The 12567-nt window shown below is 46.0% G+C and overlaps 1 protein-coding gene across 1 annotated transcript in view; it reads right to left on the reverse strand.

The window, feature by feature from the left end:
* Positions 1-12567, reverse strand: part of GIGYF1 (GRB10 interacting GYF protein 1) — a 656843-nt gene that overhangs the window by 532446 nt on the left and 111830 nt on the right. Inside the window, exon 6 of the mRNA XM_069215543.1 lies at positions 987-1082. Coding sequence (XP_069071644.1) covers positions 987-1082 — 96 coding nt within the window. The remainder of the gene's footprint in view (positions 1-986; positions 1083-12567) is intronic.

Consider the following 12567-nt stretch of genomic DNA (forward strand, 5'->3'; position numbering starts at 1 on the left):
TGTGTTAGGACTCTACTCTAGACCCAAAACATAAAAAACGTCAACACAATTCATAGACCTAGTGCTTCTTCTGGCAGATAACACGCCATTGGAAATCCTCCTCTTCCTCCACACCTTTAGTGAATGGATGCAAGAAAAGGTCTGGCAATGGGAATTAGCTTAGAGTTCTTCACTCAGTAGAGAGGAATAAATGACTGTATAAACAGCCCATAGCCATGGAATGAGATGCCGTTTTAGAAAGCTTTACAGCGCAGGGAGAGGACAGTGACTAATCCCATGCGGCACAAAGTTGAAATCTTTGGTTGACTAATATCACTGAGGATTCCTCCTCCCTCCCCCCCCCCAACACTTGTTTTGCATGGTGGACACTGGGTTATTTTGTCAGTTACACAATGGGACCTTCTCCAATTCATTATTCATTCCGTTCTTATTTTTTTCCAAAATTACGAGTTGCTGGGGAATATGGCAGATATGTTTAGTTGGATGAGGGAGTAGGGGGTTTGTTTTCCAGACATGTACTACTTTATACTGTATTGTTATCTGCACCATTATGTTCAATAACTGTGGAAGTGAAATATCTACCTGTTATACTGACTAAGCTGCATATATGTCAACTGCACTTCTGATGTACATTCCACCAGTTGCTCTCTGGGTCTATCTATATGACACACTTATACATGTCTTGTTTATGAAAACCCAATAAAATAGTTATTTTTAAAAAAATGTACCACAATGCATGTGTTCAGCTAGTTAGGGTTACTGAGCTGGGTCTCTGTGTATCTAAGAACATATTTACCTGATACTGATTTGATGATGCGTGCCATCATCATTGACAACATACTAACATTTCTCCAGTACATAAATCTATTACAATACTATGCAAACTTGTACTTCAGCACCCGTCCTTGTTTTTAATCTCTGAACTACCACCCCACCTCTCCCCCCCTCCCCCCCCCCCCCAAATACCACACTGCTGACAATCCTACCTGTTCTTCCTCTGTTAAAGGGACAAGCGCAAGAGGCTGAAGAGGCTCATCCTGAAGAATGACAGCAAACTCTTTATCTTCCATTTCTTCCGGAACCTGCCAAGGAAAGAGTCAGTTTGTTAAGCATCTCATAGAGCAAAGGGCTAATGTTCAATACGGACTTTAACATGAACAAAAAAGAAAAGCCAAAGTTGAAGCACTAGGTGGCAGAACCAAGTGGAGCTCAAATATGCCTGTTTAGATGAACTAACAGATTCAAGGACCAGCAAATAACTAATTGCTTATCTTATATGGTATACTGTCATAGAAAGCAGAGGGAAGAAAGAACAGCGCATAAGAAAAGTCCATTGCTAAGCAATATAAGCACCCTGCAACATACTATACTAAGAGAGTACAAAGAATTATGATGTGGGTATGGTCTCCCTAGCTGCCATGGACTAATTTTTATATGAGCTATCCTTGCCTCCGACTACACTGGATCAGCAGTTGGAACATTAGGAACCCATCACATTGATGGAGATTCAGCATGGTATTTAAGTCCTTGCTACAGGTCAAACCCCCGGCCCGATGGACTAACATTGGTATTCTATAAGCTTAAGCCTCATTACTAGTACCCAGTCTGCTCAGGCTCTACAAGAAGCACTACACACCACGCGCCTCTGATATCTGCCCGTATTAACATGGGGAGGAAGGGTGTCTCATTCCAGACTCCTCTTCACTCTGGCTGTAGAGCCCCTGGCTATAGCTCTCCACGCCCAGGGACATGAGTGGGGAATACCCATGGGTGACAGTACGCATGTGGTATCCCTTCACACGGACATTCTCCTTATTGACCTGTGCAAACTTTCTCACTTTCCCACACCCATCTCTGCCACGCTTACCACCTTTGCAGCATTGCCCGTTCTCCTGGTTAACTGGTCCAAACCCTGTTTTTTTCCATTCTTGACTACAACGTCTAATCCTGGCCCAATCCCCTCTGTTCCATCCGTGCTCTAGCAACCAGACACCTTCAGTTAATTTGGGATACAGGTCTACCACTCAGATAGTAATCTACTAGATGGGAACCTACTGTGCAAGAAGGCCTCTCAGAAATCTCAACTGGCCTTTTAAAAGATTGCCTCTGTCAGACACCTTTTAAAAATGGTTGCTCTACTTTGCCTGCTCGAATTTTTTTTGTTAACCTCCATTTGCATATTCCAGCCTCCTCCTCTTGCTCTTTCAAGTGCACCATCGGGGACATTATAAGGCACAACTCCAGCTGCAGGGTAGCACTTACCAAACTATACAGAGACATGGGCCAGGACTGACTTGCACTCCAAAAATTTGAAATCCACTACCTTGGAGCCCAATTGCAGTGGATATTTTGTTAGTTAGCTGCTCGAAACTCGAATGACATGGCCACATTGTCCCCACCTTGGAAGCTTCCTGACATACTTTGCGTATTCTATCCTTGCGCTAAGCATCCCACACCTAAAGGCCCACTACTGCATGTAGCGTATCGCTACTTCCGTAGAAGCCTTCATCTCAATAAAAAGATGATTCTCTAAGCACCGGCCAATGCCCTACTGGGGAAGCCACGTGGCTCACACTACATCACAGGCAGCTGGAATTTACACATTAAGGGATCTATATGACAACCATACTCTCCTCGTCTAGGACACCTTGAAGGAGGAGAATGGTATACACCTCATGGAGGTTTCCTCCTACACTGCTCCATCAGTGACACGCTGTGGCAGGCATGGGGAGTGAAGAGCCCAAGAGCCTCCCACACACACTTGACCCTGCAATACTTACACGGCAGTCACTGGTAGACACTTGGTGCATTGGCTGGCAGATTCCCCAAGACATCACACCTCCCCACCACTCATTACTCCGTGACCGATGGGAGACTGCTCGGGGCACACCGTACAGACAGGCAATGGTCCAGCCTACTGGAAATCCCATCAAAGGTGCTGCGCAATGACTAATTCCATCTTATACATTATTTTATTATCCACCATGCCTATTTATGCCCTGTTAAAATATACTGATACTTTCATCAGACCCATGCAAAATGTCCACGCTGCCACCTACTGGATGCAGACCTGTTACACATGTTATGGTCGTGCCCCAAACTACAGAGCAACTGGACCGCGGTGATGCTGCGGTTGTTGCACTACAAGTACTGCATAGTCCCTTTTACACTGGAGACTTGCTGTAGGAAGTTGGCTCTGTATATACTATTTCAAAGTAAGAAATAGTGTGCACAGAGTCCAATGGGTCCCCTTAGAGGTAAGATAGTGGCAAAATTAGATAATTCTAAGGCTCTATTTGGTAGTAGTGTGGTTGAGCAGTAGGCGTATCAGGGGGTAGTGTTAAGCATTTGTTGTACACACAGGCAATAAATGAGGGACACACACTCAAAGACTTACTCCAGGCCAATAGGTTTTTATATTGAAAAATATATTTTCTTATTTATTTTAAAAACCACAGGTTCAGGATTTGCAGTAAACACTTAAAATGCAAGGTACTTCACTTAGATACTTTAGGAACTTTGAATAAAAGCAATATCATATACAGTCTTTGTAAAAATGGCAATAAGCTATTTTCAAAGTGGACAGTGCAAAAATCAACAGTTCCTGGGGGAGGTAAGTAAAAGTTAGATTAGGAGGTAAGTAAAACACTTACAAGTCTCAGTTCTGGGGCATAGGCAGCCCACCATTGGGGGTTCAAGACAACCCTAAAGTTACCACACCAGCAGCTCAGGTGCAGAGGTCAAAGAGGTGCCCAAAACACATGTGTGCCTATGGAGAACAAGGGTGCTCCGGTTCCAGTCTGCCAGCAGATAAGTACCTGCGTCCTCAGGGGGCAGACCAAGGGGGATTTGTAGAGCACTGGGGGGAGGGGGGAGACACAAGTAGGCAGACAAAACACACCCTCATTGGCACAGGGGTGTCCGCTTGCAGTGTGCAAAGCAGGCATCGGGTTTCAGGTAGAAGACAAAGGAGGGACCTGGGGGTCACTCTAGCGGTGTAGGCAGCCACAGGGGGGGGGGGGGGGGGCTTCTCGGGACAGCCACAACCTGGGCTAGGTAGATGGTCGCCTGGGGTCACTCCTGCGCTGAAGTTCGGCTCCTTCAGGTCCTGGGGGCTGCGGGTGCAGTGTTGGTTCCAGGAATCGGGTCCCTTGTTACAGGCGGTCAGGGGGAGCCTCTGTATTCTCTCGGCAGGTGTCGCTGAACGGGTTGGGGGGGGTCATCTCTAGTTACTCACAGGCTCGCAGTCGCCGGGGAGTCCTCCCTGAAGTGTTTGTTCTCTGGATCTCGAGCCGGGGGTGTTGGTGCAGAGTGTGAAGTCTCACACTTCCAGCGGGAAACGTGCAGTCTTTGAAAGTTGCTTCTTTGATGCAAAGAAGTAGCTGGTTTTGAACAGGGCCGCTGTTAACTGGGGTTTCTTGGTCCTTTAGTCCAGGGTAGTCCATCTGAGGCTTCAGAGGTCGCTGGTCTCTGTCGGATGTATCACTGGAGCAGGTTTCCGAAGTTGGAGACAGGCCGGTAGGGCTGGGGCCTAAGCAGTTGTCTTCCTCGTCCTCTGCAGGCTTGTAGGTCAGCAGTCCTTGTTTCTTCAGGTTGCAGGAATCTGATAGCCTGGGATCTGGGGAGCCCCTAAATACTGAATTTAGGGGTGTGTTTAGGTCTGGGAGGGCAGTAAGCCAATGGCTACTGTCCTTGAGGGTGGCTACACCCTCTTTGTGCCTTCTCCCTGTGGGGAGGGGGGCACATCCCTAATCCCATTGGGGGAATCCTCCAAACTCAAGATGGAGGATTTCTACAGGTAGGTGTCACCTCAGCTCAGGACACCTTAGGGCTGTCCTGACTGGTGGGTAACTCCTTGGTTTTCTCATTATCTCCTCCAGCCTTGCCGCCAAAAGTGGGGGCAGTGGCCGGAGGGGCGGACATCTCCACCAGCTGGGATGCCCTGGGGCGCTGTAACAAAGGGGGTGAGCCTTTGAGGCTCACCGCCAGGGGTTACAGTTCCTGCAGGGGGAGGTGAGAAGCACCTCCACCCAGTACAGGCTTTGTTTCTGGCCACAGAGTGACAAAGTCACTCTCTCCCATCCCCAGGTGGCCAGCAACATGTCTGGTGTGTGGCAGGCTGACAGAAACTGGTCAGCCTACACTGGAAGTCGGGTAGGTATTCAGGGGCATCCTGAAGATGCCCTCTGGGTGTATGTTACAATAAATTGCACACTGGCATCAGTGTGCATTTATTGTGCTGAGGCGTTTCATACCAAACTTCCCAGTTTTTAGTGTAGCCATTATGGTGCAGAAGAGTTTGTGTTTGACAAACTCCCAGACCATTTACTCTTATGGCTACCCTGCACTTACAATGTCTAAGGTTTTGCTTAGACACTGTAGGGGCATAGTGCTCATGCACATATGCCCTCACCTGTGGTATAGTCCACCCTGCCTTAGGGCTGTAAGGCCTGCTAGAGGGGTGATTTACCTATGCCACAGGCAGTGTGAGGTGGGCATGGCACTCTGAGGGGAGTGCCATGTCGACTTAGTAATTTTCTCCCCACCAGCACACGCAAGCTGAGAGGCAGTGTGCATGTGCTGAGTGAGGGGTCCTGAGGGTGGTATAAGACATGCTGCAGCCCTTAGAGACCTTCCCTGGCATCGGGCCCTTGGTACCAGGGGTACCAGTTACAAGGGACTTGCCTGAGTGCCAGGGTTGTACCAATTGTGGAGACAAAGGTACAGTTTAGGGAAAGAACACTGTGCTGGGGCCTGGTTAGCAGGGTCCCTGCACACTTTTAAATCATAACTTAGCATCAGCAAAGGCAAAAAGTTAGGGGGTAACCATGCCATGTTGTAAGGGTCTCATGTTTAGTCTTCCATGTGGAATGCCAACATTCCTAGAATTTTCATGATAAATCTCACAGTGTATTGTTGATTTGGCTGTATGTGTGGGATGAGATTTTGGAAAGCCTGTATCCTTTATTTGGATATGCTAAGGCTTTGAGTATTTAGAACACACCTAGGTAAGTTTGTACTTGTGCTGGTTGAAGGTGTGATTTTTGGTAATTTAGCGTGAACCCTAGTGTGCACAGGGTTTGTTTTTCATAATGAGTGTGGTGTTGGCATTGTGTAAAATTGCTTGATTTTATTAGCCAATCGTCTAGATATGGAAAGACGTGAATGTGTTGTCTTCTTAAGTAGGCTGCTACTACTGCTAGACGTTTTGTTAACACCCTTGGAGCTTTTATGCTGAATGGCAAAACTTTGAACTGGTAATATTTTCATGCTATGACGAACCAGAGGTATTTTCTGTGAGCTGGATGAATGGGTATATGGAAATACTCATCTTTGAGGTCAAAAGCAGTCATGTAATCTTGTTTCTGTAGTAGTGGCATGACATCCGACAGGGTTAACATGTGAAAATGTTCTGACAGGATGTATAGACAGAGGCCTGAGGTCTAGTATAAGCCTTAGAGTGACATCTTGTTTGGGGATGAGGAAGTATAGTGAGTATACTCCTGTTACCCGTTGAGAATGTGGGACCAATTCTATTGCTTGTTTTAGCAGTAGGGATTGTACTTCCTGTTTTAACCGAACTTTGTGTTCTGGGGACAATTTGTGGTAACGTGGTGGAATGGTTGGAGGGGCAATAGCCACTGTGGATAATTGATAATACGCAATTGTAGGAAGTTGGCTCTGTATGCACTATTTCAAAGTAAGGAATAGTATGCACAGAGTCCAAGGGTTCCCCTTAGTGGTAAGATAGTGGCAAAAAGAGATAATACTAATGCTCTATTCTGTGGTAGTGTGGTCGAGCAGTAGGCTTATCAAAGGAGTAGTGTTAAGCATTTGTTGTACACACACAGGCAATACATGAGGAACACACACTCAGAGACAATTCCAGGCCAATAGGTTTTTGTATAGAAAATGAAAATGTCACTTACCCAGTGTACATCTGTTCGTGGCATCAGTCGCTGAAGATTCACATGTTGTGCATAGCCCGCCATCTGGTGTTGGGTCGGAGTGTTACAAGTTGTTTTTCTTCGAAGAAGTCTTTCGAGTCACGGGACCGAGGGACTCCTCCTCTTTGTCTCCATTGCGCATGGGCGTCGACTCCATCTTAGATTGTTTTTCCCGCAGAGGGTGAGGTAGGAGTTGTGTTGTAGTAATAGTGCCCATGCAATGGAGTGAATAAGTATGTACCTATTTAAGGTTTAAATAATATATTTACAAATGTACAAAGCTTAAGCTAACTTCCGAACGGCTACAGGCTCCCGGGGAGGCGGGTGGGCACATGTGAATCTTCAGCGACTGATGCCACGAACAGATGTACACTGGGTAAGTGACATTTTCAGTTTGATGGCATCTGTCGCTGTAGATACACATGTTGTGCATAGACTAGTAAGCAGTTATCTCCCCAAAAGCGGTGGCTCAGCCTGTAGGAGTGGAAGTAGTTTGAAATAAGGTTCTTAACACGGCTTGACCTACTGTGGCTTCTTGTGCGGATAGCACGTCTACACAGTAGTGCTTGGTGAACATGTGAGGCGTAGACCATGTGGCTGCCTTACATATTTCGTGCATTAGAATATTTCCTAGAAAGGCCATGGAAGCGCCTTTCTTTCTGGTTGAGTGTGCCCTTGGTGTAATGGGCAGCTGTCTTTTTGCTTTAAGGTAGCAGATTTGGATGCACTTAACTATCCATCTGGCTATACCTTGTTTTGATATTGGGTTTCCTGCATGAGGTTTTTGGAATGCAATAAATAGTTGTTTAGTCTTTCTGATGTCTTTTGTTCTGTCAATGTAGTACATTAGTGCTCTTTTGACATCTAATGTATGTAGTGCCCTCTCAGCTACGGAGTCTGGCTGTGGGAAGAACACTGGTAGTTCTACAGTTTGATTTAGGTGGAACAGTGAAATAACCTTTGGTAAAAATGTAGGATTGGTCCTTCGGACTACCTTATTTTTGTGTATTTGGATAAAAGGTTCTTGTATTGTAAACGCTTGAATTTCGCTTACTCTCCGTAGAGATGTGATGGCGATGAGAAATGCAACTTTCCAGGTTAGGAACTGTAATGCGCAAGAGTGCATGGGTTCAAAAGGTGGACCCATGAGTCTTGTTAAGACAACATTGAGGTTCCATGAAGGAACGGGTGGTGTCCTTGGTGGTAGGTATAATTCTTTTAAGGCCTTCCATAAATGCTTTAATGACCGGTATCCTAAATAGTGAAGTTGAATAGGTAATCTGCAGGTATGCAGATATTGCCGCAAGGTGTATTTTAATGGAAGAGAAGGCTAGGTTTGATTTTTGTAAGTGTAGCAAGTAACCCACTACATCCTTTGGAGATGCGTGTAGTGGTTGGATTTGATTATGATGGCAGTAGCAAACAAACCTTTTCCATTTGCTTGCATAGCAGTGCCTAGTAGATGGTCTTCTGCTTTAGGACTTCCATACATTCTTGTGTAAGGTCTAAGTGTCCGAATTCTAGGATTTCAGGAGCCAGATTGCTAGATTGAGCGATGCTGGATCTGGATGCCTGATCTGTTGTTTGTGTTGTGTTAACAGATCTGGTCTGTTGGGCAACCTGACATGGGGTACTACTGACAGGTCTAGCAGTGTTGTGTACCAGGGTTGCCTTGCCCATGTTGGTGCTATCAGTATGAGTTTGAGTTTGTTTTGACTCAATTTGTTTACTAGATATGGAAGGAGAGGGAGAGGGGGAGGGGGAAAAGCGTATGCAAATATCCCTGACCAGTTTATCCATAGGGCATTGCCTTGGGACTGCCTGTGTGGGTATCTGGATGCAAAGTTTTGGCATTTTGCGTTCTCTTTTGTTACAAATAGGTCTATTTGAGGTGTTCCCCAGAGTTTGAAGTAAGTGTTTAGAATTTGGGGGTGAATTTCCCATTCGTGGACTTGTTGGTGATCTCGAGAGAGATTGTCTGCAAGTTGATTCTGGATCCCTGGAATAAACTGTGCTATTAGGCGAACGTGGTTGTGAATTGCCCATCGCCATATCTTTTGTGCTAGAAGGCTCAGCTGCGTTGAGTGTGTCCCCCCCTGTTTGTTTAGATAATACATTGTTGTCATGTTGTCTGTTTTGACAATAATGTATTTGTGAGTTATGATTGGTTGGAATACTTTTAGTGCTTGAAAAACTGCTAGCAGTTCCAGGTGATTTATGTGCAGTTTTGTTTGATGTACGTCCCATTGTCCTTGTATGCTGTGTTGATCGAGGTGTGCTCCCCACCCTGTCATGGAAGCATCTGTCGTTATTACGTATTGTGGCACTGGGTCTTGGAAAGGCCGCCCTTTGTTTAAATTTATACTGTTCCACCATAGAAGCGAGAGGTATGTTTGGCGGTCTATCAACACCAGATCTAGAAGGTGACCCTGTGCTTGTGACCATTGTGATGCTAGGCACTGTTGTAAGGGCCTCATGTGCAGTCTTGTGTTCGGGCCAATGGCTATGCATGAGGACATCATGCCTAGAAGTTGTAATATAATTTTTGCTTGTATTCTCTGTGTTGGATACATGCGTTGTATGATCTTGATGAAATTTTTAATTCTTTGTGGACTTGGAGTGGCTAATCCTTTTGTTGTGTCTATTATGGCTCCTAGGTATTGTTGTACTTTGCACGGCAGAATGTGTGATTTTGCATAGTTGATGGTGAAACCGAGTTTGTAGAGGTTTTGTATGACCTGATTTGTGTGGTGTGAGCACCTTGTCAGTGAGTTGGTCTTGATTAGCCAGTCGTCTAGATACGGGAATACGTGTATTTGCTGCCTTCTGATGTGTGCAGCCACTACTGCTAGACATTTTGTAAAGACTCTTGGTGCGGTTGTTAAACCAAACGGCAATACTTTGAATTGGTAATGTATTCCTTTGAATACAAACCTGAGGTATTTCCTGTGCGACTGATGTATTGGTATGTGGAAATACGCGTCTTTGAGATCTAAGGTTGTCATGTAGTCCTGTTGCTTTAGCAATGGTAACACCTCTTGTAGCGTGACCATGTGAAAGTGTTCTGATTTGATGTAGGTGTTTAGTGTTCTGAGGTCTAGGATTGGTCTCAGTGTTTTGTCCTTTTTTGGTATTAGGAAGTACAGTGAATAAAGAACGAGTTACTTACCTTCGGTAACGACTTTTCTGGTGGATACATTAGCTACCTGTGGATTCCTCACCTAATGAATACTCCCATGGCGCCAGCATTCGACGGAAATCTTCTTACTAGTCTCTGCACGTCGACGAGGAAGTCACTCTAGCCCACGCGACGCCGTCTGACGTCATACAGGCAATAAGAGGTCCTCGACGACGTGCGGACGTCAGTACCAATCATTTTTTACGTGCATGAGAACAACCAGGCAATGCAATGAAAGAGCAAGGCAACATCCCATTACATTGTAAAAATACACAACATTGCATGAATAACTGTAAATCTTTTATATATATATATATATATAACTCTCTCTTTTTAAAATATATATCTACACATCAAGTATATACACAAAGATATATACATATATACATATAATATATACAACATCTATTGCACCCTCAAAGACCAAGAGGAGCGTACTCAAGGATTACTTGGCAAAACCAGAAAGGCAACGGGGAGGCGGGTGGGACCGTGAGGAATCCACAGGTAGCTAATGTATCCACCAGAAAAGTCGTTACCGAAGGTAAGTAACTCGTTCTTCTGATGGATACAACTACCTGTGGATTCCTCACCTAATGAATAGAGTCCCAAAGCAGTACCACGCCCGGCGGTGGGTGCCTAAATGGTCAAACCAAGAAATCCTGCAGCACTGACCGTGCAAAATGGCCGTCCCTTCTAACCTCAGAATCCAAACAGTAATGATTTGCAAAAGTGTGAAGGGACGACCAAGTTGCGGCCTTGCAGATGTCGACCACAGGAACACCTCTGGCCAAGGCCGAAGTGGCCGACTTAGCTCTGGTGGAATGAGCTCTAATGCCCTCAGGAGGATCCTTCTTTGCCAAAGAGTAACAGATTTTAATGCAAAGAACAACCCACCTGGATAGTGTTCTCTTGTGGACTGCCTTTCCTCTCCTCTTGCCCACGTATCCAATAAACAGCTGATCCTCCAGCCTGAAATCCTTTGTTCTATCAATAAAGAAGCTCAACGCCCTCTTTGGGTCCAGACGGTGCAGTCTTTCTTCCTCTTTGGAAGGATGAGGCGGAGGATAGAACGTGGACAAAGTAACTGCCTGAGCCAAATGGAAGGGTGAAACAACCTTCGGGAGGAAAGCAGCCTTGGTCCTCAACACCACCTTATCCCCATAAAAAGTTGTATAAGGAGGTTTTACTGATAAGGCCTGCAACTCACTCACTCTCCTTGCTGATGTTATAGCTATCAGGAAGACTGTTTTTAAAACCAAATACCTTAAGGGGCAAGAATGCATACGTTCAAAAGGGGACCCCATAAGGAAAGTCAGGACCAAGGACAAATCCCATTGCGGCATAACGAATGGCTTTGGAGGATATTTATTTAGAAGACCTTTCAAGAATCTGATAACAATAGGGGATTTAAATAAAGATGGTTGGTCTGGAAGACATATGAAGGCTGACAAGGCCGATAAATAACCCTTAATGGTAGCCACTGCACAACCTTTCTGCGCTAGAGACAGAGCAAAAGACAAAACGTCCGATAGATGAGCATGCAAAGGATCAATCTGCCTCTCTCCACACCACGCAACAAATTTAGACCATCTATTAGCGTAGATAGATTTAGTGGAGTGTCGCCTGGCCGCTAATATAACATCCACTACCTCAGGCGGGAGAGAGAAGGAACTCAGGTTGCCCCGTTCAATCTCCAGGCATGTAGGTGCAGACTCTGGAGGTTGGGGTGTAGAACCTGCCCCTGCGACTGCGAGAGGAGGTCTGCCCTGACAGGGAGACGGAGCGGAGGGCACATTGAGAGTTGGAGAAGGTTGGAGTACCATACCCTCCTTGGCCAATCCGGAGCTATTAGGATGACTAGAGCCCGGTCCTGGCGAATCTTCCTCAATACTCGAGGAATCAAGGGTATGGGAGGAAACGCGTAAAGCAACTGGCCGCACCAGGTTATTTGAAACGCGTCCCCCAACGCTCCCTGCATCGGATACTGGAGGCTGCAGAATAACGGACAATGCGCGTTCTCTCGAGTGGCAAACAGATCTACCCGAGGAAACCCCCACCTCTGGAAGATTAAACGCACTTGATCTGGATGGAGACGCCATTCGTGGTCAGCCGAGAATTGGCAACTGAGACTGTCCGCACGCACGTTCAAGACTCCGGCCAGATGGTTTGCTATCAAGCAAATCTGATAGTCCTTTGCCCAGGACCATAGTCGAAGAGCTTCTCTGCAGAGAAGGTACGACCCCACTCCTCCCTGCTTGTTTATGTACCACATCGTGGTAGTATTGTCCGTTAGGACCTGTACCGACTGACCACGAAGGGAAGGGAGGAAGGCCTTGAGAGCCAGACGTACAGCCCGTAACTCCAACAGATTGATGTGAAACATCTGTTCCTCTGGAGACCAAAGTCCTTTGATCTCCAGATCCCCCAGATGAGCTCCCCACC

The sequence above is a fragment of the Pleurodeles waltl genome, chromosome 12 (genome assembly GCF_031143425.1).
Source record: "Pleurodeles waltl isolate 20211129_DDA chromosome 12, aPleWal1.hap1.20221129, whole genome shotgun sequence".
NCBI classification, from domain to species: Eukaryota; Metazoa; Chordata; class Amphibia; order Caudata; family Salamandridae; genus Pleurodeles; species Pleurodeles waltl.